The sequence below is a fragment of the Alosa sapidissima genome, chromosome 21 (genome assembly GCF_018492685.1).
Source record: "Alosa sapidissima isolate fAloSap1 chromosome 21, fAloSap1.pri, whole genome shotgun sequence".
Lineage (NCBI taxonomy): Eukaryota > Metazoa > Chordata > Actinopteri > Clupeiformes > Clupeidae > Alosa > Alosa sapidissima.
The window spans coordinates 937,474-948,931 of record NC_055977.1 but is presented as its reverse complement, the minus strand read 5'-3'; the positions used below and the strand labels follow the sequence as shown (position 1 = coordinate 948,931).

At 44.5% G+C, this 11,458-nt stretch overlaps 1 protein-coding gene across 5 annotated transcripts in view; it reads right to left on the bottom strand.

Moving 5' to 3' along the window:
* Positions 1-1,378: 1,378 nt before the first annotated feature.
* The window catches only part of thrb (thyroid hormone receptor beta), a 180,496-nt gene continuing 170,416 nt past the window's right edge, over positions 1,379-11,458 (bottom strand). For all 5 annotated transcript variants that reach the window (XM_042075655.1, XM_042075660.1, XM_042075659.1 and 2 more), the window contains 3 exons: positions 10,078-10,224; positions 9,372-9,630; positions 1,379-4,983 (listed from right to left, as the gene is read on the bottom strand). In XM_042075655.1, coding sequence (XP_041931589.1) covers positions 4,742-4,983; positions 9,372-9,630; positions 10,078-10,224 — 648 coding nt within the window. In that variant the 3' untranslated portion in view covers positions 1,379-4,741. The remainder of the gene's footprint in view (positions 4,984-9,371; positions 9,631-10,077; positions 10,225-11,458) is intronic.

Genomic DNA, 11,458 nt, shown 5'->3' with positions numbered 1-11,458 from the left:
CTTGTAACCGGAGGGTTCGAACCCCGACCAGTAGGCACGGCTGAAGTGCCCTTGAGCACCTAACCCCTCACTGTGCCGGGATTAGTGTGTGCTTCACCTCACTGTGTGTTCACTGTGTGCTGAATGTGTTTCACTAATTTACGGATTGGGATAAATGCAGAGACCAAATTTCCCTCAAGGGATCAAAAAAGTACATATACTATACAGGGTTCCTACGCAGTATGGAAAACCTGGAAAAGTATGGAATTTGATTTTAGTTATTTCCAGGTCTGGATAAGTATGGAAAAAAGAAACAAGGGTATGGAGAAATATTTGTGTTTCCAGACTTTTGCATCTGCAGTACTAATCACTTCACTCAGGTCATAATGAACCATTCCTACTGTTGTGTAGCTTAACTGTCAGTCCCCATCGTCAAGATACAACTATGATGCAACTAAGATACAACTAAAAACCACCCAGCTAAATGGACGAATATTAAGTGTCATTTCAGTTCTTTAGTTGTCCATACCTTTGTTTTCACCAAGTTATCCCAAACCAGAAGTGGCCGCAATGTCGAGAATATGGTCAGAAAAATCTACCGAGAAGTTTGGAAATTTGAGTATGGAAAAAGTATGGAATTTTGAAATGGAAAATGTGTAGGAACCCTGACTATACTACTTGGTTATTGTAACCAGAAAATAAGTCTGAGGTTAGTGTTAGAGGTAAGTGTCTGCCAGCCAATTTATGTTATGTTAGCAAGCAAACTTTCCCACAACTGCCCACAAAGTGCTACTTGTTGGCGAAGAACTTTACAAATAGACATTTTACAAACGGATAACCCCATCATTATATCAAAATAGTTTATTTGCAAAGCTTATGTCAATGAACTAGCATGTTACTTCTCACCACAGTAGGCTGCTTGAAGCAGCTGGCTATCAACACACAGGGGAAGTTGACCAATCACAGTCCTTGCACAATTTTTTTTTAACCAAGTGTTATTAATCTTCTATATTAAGATCAAAAAATGTATTTGGCATTGTTTTTAGTATGAAGAGACTTACCTAACTTTGTCTGCCACTGCGTTAAGCAAATTTGTCCTAAAAACAAGCAAATTTGTTTGCCAGCGCGTTGAGTAAATTTGTCATAAGACTCCTTAAAATAAGTCAAAGTCTTCTCAAATTAAGTCAAAATGATCTTTCAAGAGAGTGCTAAGTAAGTCTCTTCATACTAATAACAATACCAAATAGTTTTTTGATCTTACTTTAAGATTAATAACACTTTGCTAAATTGTATTTTTTGCAGTGTGTACTGTAATTGAGTGACTTATTGTGAGTGAATGAAGAAGTGTGTGTGAGTGAGTGAGTGTAATCACATCAGAACAGAAAGGACAAGTCTTGAATCGAGTTGCAGGATTTCTCAAACCTTCTTTATTCAGAGAACCTGATCACATTGAAGTGCAAACAAACACCATCTGTCTTCAGAGACCTTGTGACCTTGATCACACTGAGTGCAACCTGTCTGTCCAGATCACCATCAGCTTTGTCGTCCTTCAGTGCAGCTCCTCGTCACCCGCATCCAGCCCAGAACATTCCAGGACACACACACTCCTGTGTCGAGGGGGGGTGTGACACACACACACACACACTCCTGTGTCGGGGGGGCACGACGCGTCCCATGGCCATCATGGGCAATACATTACAGTTTGGTACAAAAAGACAAAACCTCAATCATAAGCACAACTCTTCTGAGCCTCCTGACCCTGTTGTCTCTATTAGTCCTTGAAGTATTGGATTGTCAGAGTTCTTGCCTTGAAAACTTAAACTTGTGAAACAGGTGTGTGGGCTATCTGAGTAAAACAGCTGTGTGTGTGTTATCTGAGTGAAACAGCTGTGTGTGTGTGTTATCTAACTGTTTAAACTGACATTGACTCCTGAGGGTCAGCAGTCTAATGTCTGAAGATTTTTCTGAATTGTATCTTTGAATTTGATGTTGAATGGATATTTAATTCCATTTTGCGACGTCTGTCCAGTTGTTGATGACCTTGTGGCTGCTGTGTACGTGACGGTCAAAGGTTTGAGCAGGGGGCAGCAGTATGCTCTCTTTGAGAAGAATATATAATTATGCAAAAACAGTAAAATGCCTCATAGTATGCATATCATACCTGTAAAAATATCTGCAATCTGAAAATATACAACCTTTATCCTCTACACTGTAAACTATCTTTTGTATTCATTTTGTTTTGTCTCTTCACTTTGAGCTGAGTTAGTTTTATGACCAGACCACATGCCGTCACAATTACATTCTTTAGTAGAGATGGGCCTCTCTCTCCTCCACACCTCCGTTACCCTGGTACCCAATCAGAGGTGCTCTCTCTTTTCTCTATCTATCTCTCTGGCGCTCTCTCTGTTCTCTATCTCTTTCTCTCCTGATTGTCTGTGCATTTGTTTTTGAGTCTGTGCAGTTTGAGTTTGAAGTCCTAGATACGACAAAACACCGGAGCAAGTCTATTGCTTACGAAAACACACATACACACACACACCCTGCTTCTGTAGAGGCTTATGAGAATTATTTTAGTCTGAAAACAAATGAAAGGAAGGAGAACAAACAAGAACATGCCATCAGAAATAAGTGGAAGGACGACACACACACACACACAAGATGTCAGAATGTCAGATGTCCTTCAGAAAGGGCTTCACGATGCGTCTCCAAGCGGTAGGGTGATTCTCTCCAAAATCACCACGGTCCATGTAATATATATATATATATATATATATATACAGTATGTATGTGTGTGTGTGTGTGTGTGTTGGTCACCAGAATCCCGAGGTAGGGACTGTCCATAAAACAAACAAACAAATAAACAAACGAAAAACTGACCCCCAGTTCTGGCTGAGTGACCTGGATCTGGACCTGCCGGAACCCTGACCAGGTCACCAGCCGAGCCGGGTCACTCTGAGGTGAGAGGGCAGAGGTACGAGCCGGGTCACTCTGAGGTGAGAGGGCAGAGGTACGAGCCGGGTCACTCTGAGGTGAGAGGGCAGAGGTACGAGGAGTTGAAACTGTAGCACCAGCAAAGTCCCACCAGAAGCATTTCCTTGGTCTCTCCAACGACAGCGTTTACACATCCAATAAGAAAAAATAGAGATTTATATTCATATGACACATGGAATTCTGAAGCGTTCCTATCGAGGCCTTCCAGCCGCACTGAGACATCAGGAGACGTCTGGAAACCTACGGTGCACAGAGAGGGACAAACAGGGCCACCTCAGCGCACATGGATTTCAGGTGTCCAGGATGAATGGACAGAGGTCATGCACGCTTGCATGGAATTTAGACTGTTCATGTTTATGAAATTCACCAGACTGTTCATGTTTATGGAATTCACCAGACACCTGTTTCCGTTTGTGTGTGTGAGTGAATGTGTGTGTGTGTGTGTGAGTGAATGTGTGTGTGTGAATATGTGTGTGTGTGTGTGTGTGTATGTGTGTGTATGTGTGAGTGTGTGTGAGAACTGGCATCACTGTAGCTGGACATGGGAGGAGGTCAGAGACGTAATGGACACAAGAGACATATGTAGAAAAAGATATATAGAGATTCCCTGGACACACTGATCTCCTGGAGAGCACAGCACCAGTGCCTTTGATTGTCTTACCGTTTGTGTGTAGTGAGTATGTTTGAGTGTGTGTGTGTCTATCTATCTGTTTCACATATTTATATAAAAAAGGATAAAACTTTATTGATCAAACAAAGGGATATTAAAGATTTAAAATGTGTGTGTGTGTGTGTGTGTGTGTGTTTTCTCCTGTTTTAAGACTTGCACAGCTTGGTTGCATGAGAAGTCCGTCATTGTCATGTGTGTGTTGCTACGTCCAGACCAATGCCCTGGCAGATCTGAGGCGTGTCCTGCGCTGAGTGTAGTGAGAGAAAGAGGTGAGTGACTGCCGTAGTGAAGCGGTCAGTTCGTAGGTGCAGAGGAAGGGGCTGGCCACTAGAGGGCGCCGCTGCTGCTGCTGCTGCTGCTGCTGCTGCTGAGCTGTTTCAGGACTGTGTGTTCTACCTGCTACCATATATTGCAGTGAGGTGAGGAGAGGAGAGGTCATTTTGCCATACAGCTGTCTGGTGAGTGTGTGTGTGTGTGTACTGACTCATCAGCTATCCGGTATGTGTGTGTGTGTGTACTGACTCATCAGCTTTCTGGTGAGTGTGTGTGTTTGTCCCTATCTGGACACAGAGATGTGTTAAAAAAACAACGCAAGGTGTGTGTGTGTGTCTGTGAGCGTGTGTGTGTACTGACTCATCAGCTGTCTGGTGTGCGTGTGGTTGGGTCATCTTATGTCTCTCTCAGGTGTGTGTTTGTACACTAGAGATGTATTCTAACTGAGAGGTGAGAGACACATTTAAAAAACAAACATCAAACGAATAAACACATCAACAAACAAACAACGCTATTCACATGTACCCGCATGGTGAGGAAGAGTCCGTCCAGAAAAGGAAAGGAAACGAAAGGAAAGGCTACTCTGCTCGTTTGTCTACGGAATGACGGAATGACCACGACTCCTCAGTAGTGGCGGCGTGAGTTCAAAATTCAAACGCGTCCAGAGAGGCCTCTCAGCGTCCACTCCAACTCACACACACCCTCTGCCTCCTGGCACACTAGCGGAGGTGTGTGTGTGTGTGTGTTCTCCAGTCTTTGAACACCTCCAGGTAGTAAGTGAGTAAGTTGGGGGGTGTGTGTGTGTGTGTGTGTGTGTGTAAGAGTGTGTCAGTCCTCGAACACCTCCAGGAAGAGAGGGGGGAAGAGCTCTGTGGGGCACTCCACCTTCATGTGCAGGAAGCGGCTGGCGTGGCAGGCGCCGATCATGCGCAGGTCCGTCACCTTCATCAGCAGCTTGGGCCAGAAGTGCGCCACCTTGTGCTTGCGGTAGTTGATGTAGTGCTCAAAGGCCTGCAGGAAGCCCTCCTGGCAACGCTCGATCCGCTCCACACTGGTCAGGCCTGGACGATCTGGAGGGGGGGTGGGGGCATGGAGAGAGAGAGAGAGAGAAACAACAAAAGATTCCTCAGAGATTTCAGCCTAAAAGACGGTAGTCTGGATGACTATTCAGCCTGAACTCACTTTATGGGCCCGTCGCATTTCTCCCCCTTAAAACTTCCACTTGGTTTTGATGCCCTTGACAGTAAAGTCCCCTCGACAAGGGAAGTGGGGGTGAAGGTCTTTCCCTATGAAATGGGACGTCACTATATTCAAATTAGCGTAGCGTACATGCTCAGCTACGTCACACGCAACGTCGACGTGTCTACCAGTAGTAGCCTACTACTATTTTCATTCAGGAACATGAGCAATGCAATTGTTCCTTTCCAGCGGTGTCAGCCATCTTGGTTGAAAAATTTGGCACGGTATCCTGGGTGATTTCATCGTTTTAAGCCTGCGTCGGTCCTGGCTATATTTTGAGGGTTGCTTTTAAGGGGAAAATAGCACTCCCCCTTGCTCCCTAAAGTAATGGGACACCCTACCTAGCCAACAGTTTTACAGCCTGTTCATTGACAACACTTGCTCAGAACAAGTAGCCTATGCCTAGTCATAGCCTACTTTAGTTCACACGATGACTGACATATTGTCACATTCTAAACCTCTCTCACTCCAAATAGGCTTAATCATTTTATTAGCACTAAACAAATGAAAGTGTATTGCATAGCCTATTGTTATAGGTCACTTTTAAAATCATCATATAATTATATCCTGGCCATGGATGCATTAATCATTGCATCTGCATTAAAAAATGTCGGGTAAAAAGCAATTAAGCATCCTCTCATTCACCCTGAGAGGAAAGCCCCCTAAAAGGTCCAGGTTAGTGGATGCTCAGAGGTGGTGAAAAGGCCCATTATTGAATTGTCAGTGCCATGTGTCAAATCATTTCTTTTGCAAATCTGAGCAATTATAAATTATACTTTTGCCCCCTTTTTGACTTAGGAGGGCATTGCTCCTACATACTTTAGCCAATAATCAAATGCCTGCTCTCTTTTGGAAAGCTGAGACACTGTTGGAAAACAATTAGAATAACTGTGTGATGTAGCCTACTGACACAAAGTTACAAAGGCTAGATTATTCTTTTATTTTTCTACTATAAAGCATCTTTGAACTGGCCACATTTCAGCCCTCTAGGTCTTGACTTGATATGACTTGAGTCCTAGCATTAGGTCTTGTCGTGCTGTGTGCAAAAGTAGATCAATATAGAATGACGACATGAGTACTTTAGACCATTATTTGCCAAGATATGCTCATGCACTTAGTAAAATGCCCTATGAAAACTCCCCATAGGACTTTGGGTTCTCCAAAATGCATACTGGCAATCAAATGCCTACTGCATATGAACCCCACATAAGCATAATCTTGGCCTCAAATGAAAGGTAATACTCTGAAGTTTCATGCTTGCATTTGGATTGTAGGCTACTTCAGGTTCTGATATGACTACACTAAATATGGAATAATTACAAAAAATACAAATCTTTACAATTTCTATTTCAATTCAATTGGTGTGTATAAGACGGGCTATATTTCTGCACAACTAATATTGGATCAACTGGTAACTGACCTGGGGCTGGTGTATGCTAGCTGGTGATGCTAGTTGCGCGTGTAAATCCTCACACCCCTAACCTTAAGAACGGCTCTAACCGCTGAGTTGGAAGCCTGGGCTTTTAGCTCAGTGGTTAGAGCGCTCGACTCCCATGCCGGTGTGTTGAGGTGGCGGGTTCGAGGGCCGTGAGCGGCGGACGAAACGACCTCTGGAACATCTGAAGGCATATTATTAAACAGCAACAAAAAGTTGTAGTAGTATTAATGAAACACCCCCATTCTCGCAACCCGTCTGACCAGCCACCCCTTTAACCCCCGGACGGGGGGGGGGGGGGAATTGTCGACGGGGAATGTCACTCTTGCCTGTCCTCAAAACTTGAGAGCCCTGCCTATCTGAAACGCACCCTTAACACACACACACACTACACACCCTTAACACACACACACACACTACTACACACCCTTAACACACACACACTACCTACTACACACCCTTAACACACACACACACACACTACTACACACACACACACACTAATACACATCCTTAAAGTAAGGAAAGGAATCCTGTGTAACTCTGGCGAAAATTGACCCAAGAGTTTTTCTGCATTAAAACACATCAAATAAGCCGTGGAGACAGTAATTTTCTTTGATCAACCACTACAGAGCTTGCCCCGTTATACGCTATAGCCCCAAATGGCAAACAGTGGATTAGCTAAGGGCCATGAGCAAGCAGTGGATTAGCTAAGGGCCATGAGCGAAACACTATAGCCCCAAATCGCAAACAGTGGATTAGCTAAGGGCCATGAGCGAAACACTATAGCCCCAAATCGCAAACAGTGGATTAGCTAAGGGCCTTGAGCGAAACACTTCCCAAATAGCATGTGTTTAACCAGTAATATTGATCAAACCTCGTCAGTAGCCTGCTCAGGGTCCCTACACATAAAACGAAGCACCAACAACGTAGTTGGCGAACCCAGAGTTTATTACAGAGGACTGTTAAGAACACTCACCAACTGCCCCCCTACCAGCACCTCCACCCCCAGCACAGAGAATAGATTAACCTCCACCCCCAGCACCGAGAATAGATTAACCAAACGTGACATGGTAGGGCTCTTTCTCCTCCAGCTCCTCCACCCATGGTAGGATTCTTTGTACTTAGAAAAAAAGTGGTATCGCACACCAATAAAGTCTTTTCTGAGGTGCTGGCTTCTTGTGTATACAAATGTTAAAGAAAATAAAGAGAATGCCGCACACTCTGCTCCATGTTTTAATGTGGAATTCAACAGGAGCAGAGTGTGCGGCATTCTAAGGATTCTTTGTACTGTCACATTTGGTTAATCTATTACTCATGCTGGGGTTGAAGGAGCTGGTAGGGAGACAGTTGGTAAGTGTTCTTAACAGTCTTGTGAGAGACTGTGTGTTTGTGTGTGTGTGCGCAGTCTTAAAGTATTGATTGTGATTATAACAACTGAAGTGTAATCCCCCCCTAAGCATGTCATTAGATCATTTCCCTACGGGACTAATCCCTCCTTAATGGACACACACACACATACATGCGCACACTCACACACACACACTCTGGATCAGCCCCCTCTGTGGCGACCTGTTGGTGGTGGTGGTGGGTGGGGGGGGGGGGGGGGGGGGGGGGCGCTTAGCCACATGTGTCCGTAAACCCTGGGCGCTTACCGCCCGGCGTGGATGTGTTTGGGGGATTTGCAGGGTCAGAATAATGGGGAAACACACACACCAGAGTCATGCACGGGTCCGTTTTTTGAGACCCCCCCCCCCCCGAACCCGCAAAGTTCAGCACCAGACCCGACCCGACCCGTCATTTAATATCGAAATTAAATCTGCATCCGCCCAGCCCCTTTAATATTTGGCCCGTTACCCGACCCATGGCCGCGATAAATCACACACGAGCTAAAATCATTCCAGTTAAAGTGCTTTATTTTTATGTCGCACCAACGAGTGCTTTTTTTGGCACTATTGGAGCATGTAGGACTTATACAAATATTTAAAGGGCCCCTGTCAACTTTCACATGTCAACTTTTGATTTGAATATTTCACATTCAATCTAAATCTTCAGCTAATGAACAATATAGCCTTTTTTTTTAGCCTTTTGCACGATCCAAGTAGCCTACCATCGGAACCTTTAAATAGGCTATGGAACCTGATAACTTTTGCGTTTTTCTTAAACATTTTGCATTAGGGCAATCTTACAATAACAAACCACAGCCCAAAGCTTGCTCCATCTGAACATTACACAAATAAACCTAGAAAAAAATCACAAACAATAGCTATATGTAGGCCTATACCTATGCTGGCAATGCTCCAACTACAAGATGAATTGAAGACATCAAAGTCGCAGTAGTGACGTGATGGTCAAAGGTCGTATGTTATCGTTAACTAAAACACATACTTGTGATGTGGTAATGGTAATTTAGACATAGCTACATATATTGCATATATTTTTTATTTCAGCAAACTAAAATACTGTTTGGTTCTCATCCAATACTCACCCGCAAGGAGTTCCTTATCCACCCGTGAATTTTAGGGATGTCACAATCCACCCATCACTCGTTTGTTACTAGAGTGCGTTTGTTACTAGAGTGCGTTTGTTAGCGTTTGTTGCTAGAGTGCGTTTGTTACTAGAGTGTGTTTATTAGTAGAGTGCATTCGTTACTAGTGTGTGTTTGTGCAGTATTTCATTTACTGATTTATATTGATGTTACATCAAATACAGTTTTCTTATTTAGTTCTTTCGACTGCCATGATTTGTGTCTCAGAGTGATGACATCATCTCCCTGTGACGTACCGGAGGACAGGAGGATGACGGCCTGCAGCAGGGCCACTTCCGAGTCGTCCAGGTTGAAGGAGGACAGGGACACGCCGAGGTCGAAGATGGCGTCGGACACCACGCCCAGGCCCCCGTTCTTGAGCTGACCACGCGTCACGGCCATCTCGCCGTTCAGCGTCAGCGTCTCGCTCTCAGGGTCGTAGCGCACCGCCGCCCGCAGAGACATGATCTCCATACAGCAGCCTTTCAGCAGGATGATCTGGTCCTCACAAGGCAGCTACACACACACACACACACACACACAGAAATGAGCACATACACACAGAAATGAGCACATACACAAATTAACACACACACGCACACAGAAATTAGCACATACACAAATTAATACACACACACATGCACACACACACACACACAGAAATTAGCACATACACAAATTAATACACACACACACACAGAAATTAGCACATACACAAATTAATACACACACACATGCGCACACACACACACACACACACAGAAATTAGCACATACACAAATTAATACACACACACACACACAGAAATTAGCACATACACACACACACAGAAATTAGCACATACACAAATTAATACACACACACACACACACACAGAAATTAGCACATACACACATTAATACACACACACACACACCCACATACAAGCACACACCCATACACACACACACACACACACCTTACCTCACAGAACATAGGCAGTTTTTTGGCGAAGTCCACCACGCGTGTGATGGCGGGGGTGATTATTTTTGTAAACTGACTGAAGGCCTCTATGTCCACTTTACTCCCCTCCGCGGTGTTGACGACCGGTGCTTGGCCAATGTCTTCGGGCTGCGGACAGAGGGGGGCACGTGCTCAGTATTTGGGGGTTCAGTGGAAGGGGGCAGAGATGTGAGTGATGTGGGGGGGTGGGGGTGGGGGAAAGGGGGGGGGGGGGGGGGGGGGAGGAGGAGGGCAGCATGTAGCCAGACAAGACAACAGGTGTAGCACTTCGCATCCTCTAAGCGTGGCATCAGGCAGCCAGCACGAGCGTGAGCAAGGGACGCTTACAGAAAGAAAATATCAAGACAAACACGTCAAAAGTAAAAGAGATACCAAGAGAGAGAGAGAGAGAGAGAGAGAGAGAAAGAGAGAGAGAGAGAGAGAGAGAGAGAGAGAGAGAGAGAGAGAGAGTGGAGGGCTGTGACTGCGAAATAGAAATTAGAAGGAAGAAGTTGAAGAAATGTAGAGATCAGACCAAAACAGAAGAAAGCGTTGGAGCCCTGTGTGAGGGCGTCTGCCTTTGACTTTGACTAGGGTTTTTCACTGAGGCGGCGGCCACGACTGCCCCTCACCACCCCACCCCACCCCAGACACAAGCCCCACACCACACCAGTGAGCGAGGAACTCACAGAATGACAGCGAGAAAGGAAAAAACAAGCCCCCTTTGGAAAAGAGAAGAGAAAAAGTGCTGCTGACAGACGTTCGTTACTAGAGTACGTTTGTTAGCGTTTGTTACTTGAGTGCGTTTGTTACTAGAGTGTGTTTATTACTAGAGTGCATTCGTTACTGGAGTGCGTTTGTTACTAGAGTGAGTTTGTTACTAGAGTGCTTTTGTTAGCGTTTGTTACTAGAGTGCGTTTGTTGCTAGAGTGCGTTTGTTACTAGAGTGTGTTTATTACTAGAGTGCATTCGTTACTAGTGTGTTTGTTACTAGAGTGCGTTCGTTACTAGATTGCGTTTGTTAGCATTTGTTACTTGACTGCTTTCGTTACTAGATTGCGTTTGTTACTAGACTGCGTTCGTTACTAGATTGCGTTTGTTAGCGTTTGTTACTAGATTGTATGTGTTACTAGAGTGTGTTTGTTACTAGTGGCCGTTCGTTACTAGAGTGCGTTTTCTACTAGAGTGTGTTCGTTAGCATTTGCAACATATACTAGAATATGTTTGTTACTAGAGTGTGTTTGTTACTAGAGTGAGTTTGTTACTAGAGTGCATTCGTTACTAGAGTGTGTTTGTTACTAGAGTGTGATCGTTACTAGAGTATGTTCGTTACTAGAGTGTGTTTGTTACTGGAGTGTGTTTG